This window comes from Perca fluviatilis, chromosome 22, assembly GCF_010015445.1.
Source record: "Perca fluviatilis chromosome 22, GENO_Pfluv_1.0, whole genome shotgun sequence".
In the NCBI taxonomy this organism is placed as follows: Eukaryota; Metazoa; Chordata; class Actinopteri; order Perciformes; family Percidae; genus Perca; species Perca fluviatilis.
In genome coordinates this window covers 11,701,746-11,715,724 of record NC_053133.1, presented here as the reverse complement: position 1 = coordinate 11,715,724, position 13,979 = coordinate 11,701,746, and the positions used below count along the sequence as shown (strand labels likewise).

General features: G+C 41.4%; 1 protein-coding gene across 4 annotated transcripts in view; it reads right to left on the bottom strand.

Moving 5' to 3' along the window:
• The window catches only part of ctnnd2a (catenin (cadherin-associated protein), delta 2a), a 283,909-nt gene that overhangs the window by 63,661 nt on the left and 206,269 nt on the right, over positions 1 to 13,979 (bottom strand). For all 4 annotated transcript variants that reach the window (XM_039790447.1, XM_039790449.1, XM_039790450.1 and 1 more), the window contains exon 15: positions 3,210 to 3,396. In XM_039790447.1, the coding sequence (XP_039646381.1) occupies positions 3,210 to 3,396 (187 nt within the window). The remainder of the gene's footprint in view (positions 1 to 3,209; positions 3,397 to 13,979) is intronic.

Genomic DNA, 13,979 nt, shown 5'->3' with positions numbered 1-13,979 from the left:
TTACTCTCTGTGTCTCAGCTCCCTTCTTTCAGATCCTGTTAGTCTCTACTTCTCATTGTTCACCACTCCTACATTCTCTCTGTTCTAATCTTTCCAACGTGTGGCCTTCTTCTCCTCTACTCTCCTGTCCCCCCTTCTCCTTCTCTGTAGCTTCACAGTGCGGAGCAGTGCACTGACAGCATCATTTGTCTTTCCCCTGCATCTTCAGAGGTACTGTACACACACACACACGCACACACACGCACACACATACACAAAAACTGATAACTTAGTCTTTAAAGTTGAGGGCAATATATATATTGCTTTGGGGATAAACAAACAACTAAAAGAAACATCACAAATGCTTCTCTTGCACGACATTGAAAAACATTACTTTTAAATAATCCATTCGTTCAAATAAGAAACAACATATTATCCATGTACCCCTACTGGTACATTACCTAGGCATCCAGATGGTGAGATAATATGAGACTTCTGATGCCTAGGCAATGCAATGGAGGTGAGTTTAGTTTGTGACATGCAAATAATTAAAAGCTCAAGGAGCTCAAAAGGAAGCTCTTTCCAGTGTTCATCATACCAAGAGAGCGTAGATGGTAAAAGTGTGTTATCTTGTGATTTTGGGTGAACTAATCAGGATAGACAGACAGGAATGGTGGGAGAGAGATGGGGGGGATGACACGCATCAAATGGCTGCAGGTCGGATTCTAACCCTGGCCGCTGAAAAGTCCTCAGCCTACATGGGGCGCACGCTCTTACTGGGTGAGCTAGAGGTCGCCCCTCCTCTTTTCTTGTGTCATGACTGACACTTAGCAATTGCCAAAAGATGGCAAATACTTACTGTAGGTATGACTAAGTCTTAGACATGCACCATATGTACGTGCCAACACATACTGAAGAAAAACTTCAGCTAATTTGGCCATAAATAGCAAGAACATTCAAAGACAATTCTATTAATGTGTTTATTTCACATTCTCAAATATTGTAGCTTAAGTATATAACTGCAAATGAGAATACATTTTATAGATACAGCATATTACACAGACGAATAACATCATAATCACAATCACCTATATATTGTTATATACACCATCATTTTCTCATGCATTTAATAATGGTTGCCAATATTCCTTCCAATATAATACAACCCAAACGCAAATGCAAGAATGCAAATCAGCCTACAAAATACAGCTATATCAGCACTGCTCCAACTCTGACACCCCCCAGTAGAAAACAACAACATTACAACTTTCCCCAATGTAATACTTATTGCAAATGAAAAGCTATTAGTGGACTGGATTAGATTTGTACAGGTTTTTGCGATATTGAGTTATTGCATATAATCATTGTCCTGTACCACAGGCCCCCATGGCAGTTCCTGTGCTGTTCCATTAGAATGCTGACAAACAAAAGCCGGAGAGGTTTATTACAAAAAAATACACTGGATTTTACCTTCCAAACGCTTATTTAATTGCATGCAACCAATACACCTGGTACTGCAAGCTGCGGTTAAAATTTAGTATAGATATCAAAGTGGTGTACTTCACAATACGGTAGGTTCTCTGAGGTACAGCAGAAATACAGAAGTACAAGAGCTATGTTGCTATAATGTTTAAGATATTTGTACTGTTTAAATGAACAGAGTTGAATACAGATAAATGCCTTTAAAGAAAAAAAGGCTCTGTGTCTCCCACTGACTGGCAGGCAGCAGTCAGGGAAATCTGACTGAAAAGCATTCACAACTAGAAGCTTGCAAATATTTATAATTACACGTTTTGGATATTTGGGAAAACCACATATATGCAAGCGGGTATTGATATTCAAAGTGATCACAAATGGAACAATTACCAGAGCAACTGGAGCCTTTGCTTTGGTATGTTGATTGCATAAACACAATGTAGCACCTTACGCACACAATGAATGCATACAAAAACCTGTTTGTAACATCTTCCGAATGGCTTTGAAATGTGTTTGAGAGACATTCAATAGCTGGAGATAAGCATTCCAAACAGCTTGAGAGAAGCCCTGCAAAGCGAGTGAGGTGAGGTTTAATCCAGAGGCTGCTGGTGGTTGATTGAGTACACAGCTCAAAGAGAGACAGCCAAGTGGACATGGAGTTTTTTTTCTAAACCGTTTCAGCCCTCTGTGGAGTTGGTGTGAGAGTGTGTGTACATAGACGAACACAAGTTGTTGTATGGAATCAAGAGCCAGAGCTCCTTTTCTGTTCTAAGGACAGACAAGTGAAATACACGCAGCCAAAGTTTAAAATCACAACTATAGTAGTGTGTTTGTGCAGGGGATTTTGTTATGTACAAAAGTTGAACATTCCAAGATTGAAAAGTCAAACAACCACAATCTTTTGAGTTATGCATGCCATTCAAATTAGTAGTTTCACTGCAAGATGGCTGAAAGAAAATGAGGAGTAGCTGTATGTAGCATGAGCAATTGTGTTACGTAAAGTAAGAGATGGACACACTAACACTAAAACTAAATCAAATGCCTGACACATCATAACTGGCCTATTGTAATGGCACTGTAAAATACTTTCCATTTGATGAATTCAACTGTGCATAGTTGATCAGTGATGCTTGAACTTCTCCGACTTCTGACAAGTTAAATAAAGTAACTGAGAATACAAAACTGTACGTTGTCCTTCAATATTTCAAGCTTTAACAACTAAGGAGCATAGTTCATCAGCACAATGCACCAAAAAGAAAGTCTTGACACACAAAGGACTCATACAATTGGAGGAGTTGTTGCTATGGTTACCAGCACAAATTAGTGTGTGTGTGAGACAGAGAGAGAGAGAGAGAGAGAGAGAGAGAGAGAGAGAGAGAGAAAATGAGTGAGAAGCAGAGAGAAACTGTGCACAGAGCAGTGTTTATAGTTTGTGAATATATGCATCTCTAATCACACAGCAGAAAACATTCCAAAGAGGCAACATCCATTCACACACACAATAAAATGGTCTCATTACGGTAAATCTCAGCAACAAAGAAACAAGAACACAAAGAAAGTGGAAACACATTCAGTGTGTGTTTATGTCACACTGTTGTATTCTTATAAATGACAGTAAGATTAAGGAAAATAGAGAGGAAGAAAAAAAGTGCATATGACTGACAGAATTGTGTGTGTGTGTCTGTGTGTGTGTGTGTGTGTGTATGTGTGTGTGCGTGCGTGCGTGCGTGTGTGTGTGCATGTTCTGCTTTTACCTGAGGCAGCCTGTAGCATTGCGCAGCACCTGGGAGGTATGAAGATGGAGCTTTCGGTCGTCATGGTGATTGGGGGAGGAGTCCCAGTTAGAGTGGGGTATGATGACGCTATTGGTCAGAACGGCCAGGGCGTCCTGGATGATTGGCATCTTCAGAGCATCACACGACGACAGGTTCCACAGCACACCTGCACACACGCAGAAAGAAAAACACATTAACAAAGTAGTTTATTTTAGCATTTTTTGTAAGCAAGTTTTATAGAGAAAACAAAGTAATTAATGGCACATTGAAATGCACGTGTCTGCTATTTGCAATAATGAAAAAAAATACAACAAACCTTTTCCAAATAAAGTTTTTCATAAAGAATAAAAGCGTATAATCTTTGTTTGTTCTGGCAACATAACTATTAAGCATGTAAACTCATAAGAAAAACATACAGCATGTACTAAAAATCACCAACTCAGAATTTCTGCTGTGTAACATTTTGAACGTCCTGGCTGCAATGGCTAATGATGTAGGTAAACCAGAATGCTGCTTCATTTTATGACTATATTAAATAATGTATACAATATGAATGATGATGATTTGATAGGTTTGGGTTCCTCATTGAAAATCAGTTAAACAAATTTAGCTGAACTACAAGATAGATGTCTCTCTTTTCTTTTGCTACAGTGCACAGTGTGATTCATTCCTTAACAATCTTTCTATTAAGGCTTCTGTCAACTCTGTGTGCTCCGCGCACATCTAAGTGAGGACAGCGCTCTTTTTTCAATTTGCTTTTTCTCCTCTTTATTCCCTCTGTCAACTTTCCATGACATTCATAATCTTATATTTTGAGAAATTTCAAAGCAAATGGTTCCATTAATCTCTCAGTGATGTCACAGGAAATACATTTGGTTATATTTTGTAAGGTCAGAGCAGTTTAAGCACTGTCCTGATTTCAGGTTTAAGAAATCAAAACAACCCAAAGACTTTTTTTTAACCTTCTGCATATATCTGCACGATCTAATCTGCTGCACTGAAACACAAATGACCCTTCTGCATAATGATACTGATCTCAACCAGACCTTTCTGTTGCACTGGAACATCACAAATAAAGTGTGGAGGTATTTTAGGACTAGCAATGCGGGACAAACATTACTCAAAATTATCACTTTTGAGAATGCCACCCCTTCTTTAGTTCTGGAATCCAACTCTACAATCTACCTAATACTTGTGATATCTCAGGAAATTAATTAGTTTTTCGTTCCAGGCGGAAAGCCAACTGTCCAACCAATGCATCATTTATCACACGCTGTACGGTGGAGAGACACGCACACACATACACACACACACACACACACACACATAAACACACACACACACACACACACACACCCTAAGCATATGCAGAGATATACAGTCGATGTATGCACACATCCACGAGTTGGCAGAGAAACTTGCAAGTTTGTATGTACACAAGGAAACTTTCATCACCTGCAAGGACAAAAGTACTGTACACTAATAAACCCCCATGCATGCTACAGTAACACTTACAGTATGGGTACACACACACACACACACACACACACACCACACACGCACGCACACTTTCCTTCTTCTTGTCAGATGGAATACCAGATGCCAGAAGCACGAGCCTTGTTGGTCAGCTGTAACACACACACACACACACACACACACACACACACACACACACACACACACACACACACACACACACACACACACACACACACACACAATTCTTCCACTGACCGAGCAAGAGATACAGTAGATATAGTAACAAACAAACAAACAATAAGATAAGAAATGTGGGAAACAGAGGGTGACAGAGATGAAAGACAAAGAATTAGAAACAAATGAGAGGGAAAGAGAGCTGGAGGAGCTGAGTGATGGGTCAGGGAGACAGCAACAGATTGAGATGACGGAGGAGGCATGCAACAGGTTTTTTTTATATGACAAACTATAAAAGGCCGCTGTGTTGAACGTCACCATCTCTCACGTATTTGTTGTCAGACTCCAGATGACGCAGGTCCCTGATGACAGATGTCATTCATTTGCACAGTTACCACACAAATAGGAGATGGTCACAACTCTAGAGACACTATGTGATCTGTACGCAATTTACCGGGTCCACAGAAGCTGTCAGCTGGATGAACGACGTTCTGTTTATTCCACAGTACAACGTGCACAATCTAATTTCTTGTAGATGTGAATGTAAATTAAACATAAGGGTGGCAGGGAAGTGCACAGCAGAGATTATAAATATTGTCTGACATCTGAAACGACAGCAATACTGAAGTTGAACAAGACACTGAATTCCCAAAAGCTCCAGCGAGGCAGCTCTGTTAGCTAAACCTGACTTCTGACCTGCCTGTGTAAAGGGGCAAATAAAAGAGAATTTTTGGTTTAGTGACAAATCAACAAAGTATTAAGAAATACCTGCAGCGTACAATGAATATAATACTACAGAAATTGCTCAATTAAAGTCAGGCATATCGAAGAAACAAAAGAAAATGTATTCCACTAAGAAGATGGAGATGAAGAAAAGGGCCAGGAGAGATTGTGTAACTAATAACGGATATGAATTAAGCCTCACTTCACAAAAACACTGTACACTGTCTGTCGTGGAGGCACTGGGTGTTGACTAGCAGCCAGTTTTGCGTAGCCAACAGCAACGCCAGTCTTGATGCCTTACAGTATACTGCACTGGTGTCAGTCATAATGACAATCTACAAATGACACACAAAGGGATGGGAGGAAAGTTAGGCCAAGAAAAAGATGGAGAAAACAATGAGAAAGAGGGAATAACTTTAAAGAATAGCAGATGTCACAGAGGGAGGAACAAAAAGGTTACCAAACAAGATGGGAATGACAGCATTGACAGACTACAGAAAAAACACAATGAAATGTTAACGAGCAGAGAGGCTAATTAAAGTTGTTATCCTCAAATAAATGTATAAATATCCAAGACATCTCCACTTTTTACGGGTAACTCTTATGTGGAAGGTAAACATGCACAATTGTACATGTACAGATGTGAGAAAAACTGTAAAAGAGGAATCCAGAGGCAGAGAAAATGAATGGTAGTCAAAAAGGGAGAGAAGAATATCTATATGTAGGAGAAAAAAAACAAGTCTAACCAAGTGTAAAACTGAAAGTGTGGGGAAAGTGTGGTGAAAGTTGAAAAGAGAAAAAGAAGGGCGACAATGTGTGTGTGTGTGTGTGTGTGTGTGTGTGTGTGTGTGTGTGTGTGTGTGAGAGAGAGAGAGAGAGAGAGAGAGCGTGAGAGGACAAGAAGAGGAGGGTGATAATAAGGCGATGACCTTGCATGCTGTTTGGCAGCAATCAAGTGCTCACACTAAGGGCTGTATGTGTGTGCTTGTGTGTGTTTGTGTGTGTGTGGGAGCATCAAGACAACATTTGCTTTCACTTTCCCTTGTTTCATATCTCGAGACTTTCTCATTCTATACAATCTCTCTCCTTTCATGGACTCTTTTCAAACCTAGGCAAAAGGTCAAACATCCACAAACACACAGATATACACTCGGTTGCGCACATATTGGGCAAAACACTTCATTTATAAACCTTCGTGCTTTCAAACATCCCTTTCTGTCTTTCTCTCCGTTTCTCTCTTTCTTCCTGTGTTGGCCTATTTCTCAAGATGAGTGTCGTCTGTGTGTGATTGCAATCATGTTAAAAAAAAAAGTGTTGTCTCTGATGACAATAACCTGTCTGCTGGCTCGTAAAAAAGACACTCAGCTGCCTTTCTTGGGCTTCATACAAGATTTAAAACACATGGGAAAACAGCACCCACTGAGGATGTGAGAGGGTGGTGTTATGATGTTAATGTTTTGTTTTTGCAGACAGAGATGGGGACAAAGATTGAGCAGAAGGAGGAGACATGAAGGAATAGATTCCAGTGTTTTCTGGGGCAAGGACATTGTGTCTGCCACTGTCTAACATTGGCCAAATGCAAGGTTGACACACACACACACACACACACACACACACACACACACACACACACACACACACACACACACACACACACACTGCTCTAGAAAACATAGATCTGTAATGCTTCGCTAAGCCCAGTGTCCTTATGAGTCAGGTGGCCAACAGACACATGCCATCAAGCTGGAGCCTTTGTGTGTGTGTGTGTGTGTGTGTGTGTGTGGCGCGTGTGTGTGTGTGTGTGTGCCAGTGTGCGTGCGTGTGTGTGTGTGTCAGTGTGCGTGCGTGTGTCTGTGCTTTATTCCCGACTCTCTCCCTCCTCTGACATGTCCCCCTCAGACGCTTAACGGACAGTTTCCTAGGAGCTGAGTTGTTTGGGGAAATGGGGAGATGATTGCATGAATTCATGAATAAATGAGAGTGTGACTTGTAACGGGCGATGGGGCCTGTTAGGATTCAAGTGGCGATGTTTTATTAAACAGCCTTCATCTGTGCGACTCAGTTAGCCGCGGGGTCAGAACCTGGTGATGAGTAAAGCCAGAGATGACAAATAACATAGCTATTGTGTCTAAAAAAATCTATGAAGGAAAAAAGAAGAAAGGATAACATTTTGGATAACATTTATAGCTGACAGCATGTTAACAATTGCTGACTTGACCCCAAGGACCTACAGCTTTCCATCCTGCAGTCTGTTTGTAAAAAAAACATTTGTTAGACTACGGGCCCTATCTTGCACTCAGCGCAATTGCCTTTGTACACCGATGCATGTATCGTTCCTATTTTGCACCCGACGCACAGCGGACTCCGTGCGTTCATGGACATCGGAAAAACGTTTTTCCGAGTGAAAACGTCACCATTCACGTAACTTCCTGTGGGAATCAGAGGTGGGAAACTCGGGCTGGATTTTGATAACCGAGTTCCCCAGTTGGTGGCGCGTTGTTGACAACTGACGTTTGATGGAGGCGACTTTGGTTCACTGAATATATTTCAATGATAATAAACTGTTTATTGTGGACAAATGCCTCTGCCAAGAAACATGCACAGACATAACATGTTTAAAATTATTCATAAATAGGCCTATGTATAAAAAAACAACACATTATCCGTGTCTTTTCCCGTTCGTTGTCCTGCAGATAACACAAAAAACAAATTCGCCGTCATAATAGCAATCCGCCATGAAACAAGTGCGCCTGCTCTTAAAGGGAATGTGTGATGACGCTCTGATTGGTTTATTGCACGTTATGCCCAAACCACACCTAGCTATTTCAGACCAACCCATTTAAGATTTGCGTCAGGCGCAAGACTCATTTATCCCGCCGGTATAATAGCGACAGCGCCCGAGATCCGCCCACAAAGCTACTTGCGTTTCATGTTTGATACTTGCGTTTCAGATCGTTAAAATAGGGCCCTAGATCAAGTCTGTATTGTGGGTGAACTGTCACTGTTTATACTGTTTTGTTTTTTTCCCCCACCAGGGCCTCCCACAGTGAAAATGCAGGACAACTAACAATTTTACAGCACAGTAGCAGCAGCAGCAGCAAAAAAGTAATCCTGGTGAAGACATCCTGTTTCCCCACAGGTATCACCATAATGACTGTGATGGAGCTCTGTCCTCAAGCTTTTTTGAAAGAAGGTTACAAGCTTTGGCTTGAATAAAAATAGCTTTAGCAAATACTATAACAGTAGCAGAGACATGGGTATTTGGACATCTACACAGAGCAGGGATTCATGCCTTAAAGTAACAGAAGGCAAAGTAAATAATTTCCCAGTAAAAGATGGCAGCAATACTATTTCACTACAGTATGTTGCTTTGTTGCTGCTTGCATAAGCAAAAAGTGTTGGTCTCTACTAAATACACCCAAACTTGTTCTGCTTTGTGATGCGTTTAGGACTTAAGTCTCTCTCCATGCAAACATTGCTCTGCAATATATAGAATATCAATAAGCACTTTAAGACATTAGGCAAAATGTACATTTGTCTCTAGTTAAAAAAAATATATATATTAAACAACAGTTATACATTGACGATATTTGCACAAATGCCCACATTTTGAACACAGGGCTTTCCCTCAGCAGTTGTTTCTCAGCCCGACAAGCATTTCAGAGGAGGCAGCAGCAGCTGCAGCAGGGTTATGCCATGGTTCACTGCCTCAAGGTGAGCCCATGAGTAAGGATAGCATCTCCTATTGACACCCAAAGCCTCTGCATCGACCAGACTTTGACTGACAGGCCCGGAAGCCTTGACTTCGTTCTAACTACCGCACACTGAGACCCGGGAAGCCAATAAAGCTCGTCTATATTTAAACTTCTGAACCGACAGGGAGATAGGGTAAATTGTTGAGGGAAGGTTTTTCCGGGCACCAAAAAAAAAAAGAAAAAAGAAAAGTATGCGCTATTTCATTTCCCAGGACCTAAACAGCATCTTTAATCGCAGAGAAGAGGGAAGTGCTTTGACAAAGCTGACAACACAGAGGCAGTAATGAGGAGGCTGATTTGATATGACTCTAGCACAACCACTTGTTTTGAGTCCATGCAGCAGTTGAAGATTGTGTCTATTGATGTAATTTGAGTATGCACCACTGCCCCTGATGAACCTCACCAACTGCCATTTGCTTGCTTTCAAATCATTTAGCCACAAATTAGTAATGAAGGTCAAGCTCTGAGAGGAATGTAATTTGGCAACAGAGCCAATGCCTTCTTGCTAAATATCACTGCAGAGGAGCTAACACGTTTTTTCTTTTATTATGCTCTTTCATTTTTTTTTTAAACATTGATATAGTATTTACAGCACTGGCCTGAGAAAGGAGGTTCTACACATTCACACACTCATCTGGGAGCTCCCCTTTAACAACTGCAGTCCAAAGCATTTATAGGTTCAGTCCAACAGCACTTGGACTCTAGATGTCAGAGGAGGGGAGAATGTTACTTCATCATTTTCTAGCAAGTCCAACCAATAATCTTTCAACTACTTTTCGCCACCAAGATTATTCTCCCCTAAAGGAAAATGTATTGGTCACATTGGTATTCTCAAAACTGTGGCCAAACCAACTCATACCCATTATTGTAGAAATAGTTGGCGCATGCTGGAAATTGCTTTACTACCAAGGCAATGAGGCCAGAAGAAGAAACAACCACCATCAAAATCAGCTAACTGTAATCCCCTGTATTTGGAGACCTGTTTTTAATCTGACTTGTGTCTGTCTATTGTATTACAGAACTAGCTTGACATCATGTCCAAATCACAAAAACAAATTAGGCTGGAACCTCTCAGTTTATTTTGGATTTCCAAGGGGTGTTATCAACGGGCATAGACCAAAAAACCTCTGAACGCAATTGGATAGATCTATAGATAGACCTACAAACAATTACAGCAACAAAATATGTGGCGTAGCGCTGAGCGACGGACAATTGTAAACATACAACAGTGTGCAGAGATGAGCTGTGGTGGTGTGGCATCAATAAAGGTTAAAGTTAAAGGTGCCTTTATTGTCATTCACAGAGAATGAAATTTGTCGTCTGCATTTAACCCATCCTATAGGCCTACATGAGAGCAGTGGGCAGCCACAGTCCCCCGGGGACTAATTCTCCAGTCTTTTTGCCAATGGCAATGCCTTTTGGTCATAGGGCACTAACATAACGGTTTTATTAGAATATTAGCATAGAATATGAAAACATGAGCATGCAGATTTGTCTGGTTCCCAGACAACTGCAGAGCTACCTCCGGTTTTCACCTGTAAACATTAAGTTTGGCATTTATATCATGTGTGTAGTTACAGGTCATTTTCTAAGGTTTATGCCAATACAATGAAAAATAATTTGAACACAAGCATTGTATTACTGTGCACAAATTCTTGGCAAAATGGACGCATTTAATTAAAAGGGTGTCAATGGCCAATGCAGCATAAAAAGTAATTTGAACTCATTGTACTCATTGTCTCTATTTATAAGAAAAAAACACTTAAAACATGCCTAGTTGAATTACAGAGTAATTACGCAACAGTTTCAAGTGGCGAATTAGAGCTCCAGCAGGGTGTTCCACAAGGCAAATGAAGATAGACTTCAAAATATAGTTGTACTGGCATGAAAGCAATTGAAATGTGGAGTTCAATGCTAAGCACCAGAGTAGACAGACAACAGGGTAGAGTCATGCATGACACTGATTCACTTAGCCAGCAGCAGGAGAGAGCAAGACAGAGAAGGGCAAAGACAGGAAGAGTCAGGGAACAGAGAGAGGGAAGACAGAATTTCACAGTGTGTGTGTGTGTGTGTGTATATATATGTATGTGTTTGTGTGTGTGTGTTTTTGTGCAAGATTACTATTTATAAAAAAATTATGCAGTATGACTTGCAGTGCAATGTATTCATTCGTTAAACTGCTTACAGACCGCACACAGACACACGCACACTCCATCTCCAAGCTGTGTTTTTAATCTCTTAGTCTCTCCAGCACTGTGGTGATATTCTTCAAGGTGCCAGAATGTCCCTATAGGCGAAGTCTGGTGACTGCCATCAATGACACGTATAGCTTAGTGTCAACACTAAATGCTCGGTGAATGCTGTCTGTGAATTGTAATTAGTGCACATTCTTGCATCTTTATCTGGAATAATAACAAAACTTCCTTATTCTTTCCCTTCCTATCTTCTTTCCTTCCCTCGTTTAGTCAGTTCTCCTACCCATCTATATCCTTTCCTACTAATCACCGTTCTCCCATTTGTCGTTCATTCTTCCCTCTCTTCCTCATTCTCTTTCTTCCAATCGTATTTCACCATTTTCACCACGAGGAAAATAACAGCTTGCTTTCTTTCCATCCTTCCTGGTTCTGCTCAACATTTCAAATCTCACTCCAACCTTATACCAGGGCTGGACTGGGGTACAAAAAACTTTAAACTTTTTAGACCCAGACCAGCCCACCACAATCAGCCAGACACCACCTGTCCTTGCACTCTCCTACAACACATTACCAACCCTTAATACTGCCACTTAGCTGAGTGGTAAGTAAGCTAGTATGATAGTGTACTCACTGATGCAAAAAGTCTGCCTGGCTCCTAATGGCTAGATGGCTAAAGGTTGAGGATGGAGCATGGGTGTCATCAAGATGTCTCGTATGGTAAACAAGTGATAAGTCTGTAAGATAAGCTAAAGCTGCATTTTGCACACAGTATGCAACTTGTAAATAGTGGAATGTGGATAAATCAGAAAGCTAGTATTATGTTTGCATAACTAACATTAACTTACTTACAGCTAACTTGTCCTTTCTGGTAGACAAAGGGTGCTAAAATAATCACGTGACATGCTTAAATCTCGTGTTTTTAGCTAGCTACAGGCACTTTGTGGAGTTGTTTTCCTCACTGGTGAGATGGGGGATTAAATGCGCTCTATCTCTATGGTAGGATGGAGGTCGGCCATAGTAGGATGTGATTGGCCAGTGTTCAAATGAGAGACAAACCAGTGGGCAAGGACCAAGGATGTGAATGGCCAGTGTTCACATGAAAGACACACAAGTGGGTCAATCATATGATCTCTCTTCTCTCTACGGGCCGATCAAAAAATAAAATAAAAAAGCTTTCGACCGGCACGCAGCACACGCAGCACACGCAGCACACGCAGCACACGTAGCACACGCAGCACATGCAGCACATGCAGCACATGCAGCACACACAAAAGAGCGGCCCACAGGCAAATCTCCCGGTACTCCCGATGGCCAATCCATGCCTGCCTTATACTGAATAGTGGTGTCAATAATAGTGAAAATGTAGAATAGAACCACTTCCTTCCATCCTTCCTCTCCTACATCCTACATTTTTGTGTGTCTCCAGCATTCTCCAGTGTGGTGTTATCGGTTTTGAGCGCTCTGTTAAGAAAGAGACAAAACTCCTCGCTGGCTTGCTGCCTGTCATCTGCCGTGTTCCCTTCTATTCAGAGAGCGAGAGACCTTTGGGGATGCGTCCAGGGATGGATGTTTTAGTGTGTGTGTGTGTGTGTGTGTGTGTGTGTGTGTGTGTGTGTGTGGTGGCATGTGTGTGTGTATGTGTGCTTGAAGAAAAGCTTTGTTCCACTGAGGAAAAATGGGGTCAGAAGTCAAATTGAACATGAGGGGGCCCCACCGACTTTATCTCAGTATTCCTTGTGTGCATGTGTGGTTTTGTGTGTTTCTGTTTGTCTGTTTGAATTGATGTCTGTGTGTGCATGAGCGAATGAGCGTGATTATACATTTTTTCTTTGGGAATGGCCAATCCTCTTGTACGAGTGTGAACATGTCTCTCTTATCTCAGGACTAACCTATTGCAACAAAGAGGGCTTTGAGAGAGAAACAATGGTGATTCAAGTGCAGATACATACAGTTCCAGCTTAATGTGATGCAAGACACTGAACCCCATAGAAGGCCGGGCATGCATACGGATAAAGGAGAGAAGAAAGGTCTGAGGAGAGGGAATTACATAAGAACATAGGTTGAGAAGAGATGAAAAATAGGAGAAATTAGATGACAAATGAGGAGTTCTGTCCTGTTCAGGGAGCCACAGTACATGCTTTAACATACCAGGGAGAACTGGCCATTGGAACATCTGCTATGCTGCTAGCATTCAGGTCCCGTCCTATCACAGGTCACAGCTCACCCACTTCATTTGAATCGTAGCAAACTGTACCCCTTGTGTGCATCTGGAGCCCCTTTCACACATGCAATGCAAAGCGGAAATCATCTACTGTAGACATTACCCGGCAGAGCTGTATGTGGGAATAAGTTGGATCAGATATCAAACTGTGTTTACTCTGCCAGCTCCCTAGTACGAAGTCTGTGCAATCTTCAATTGAACC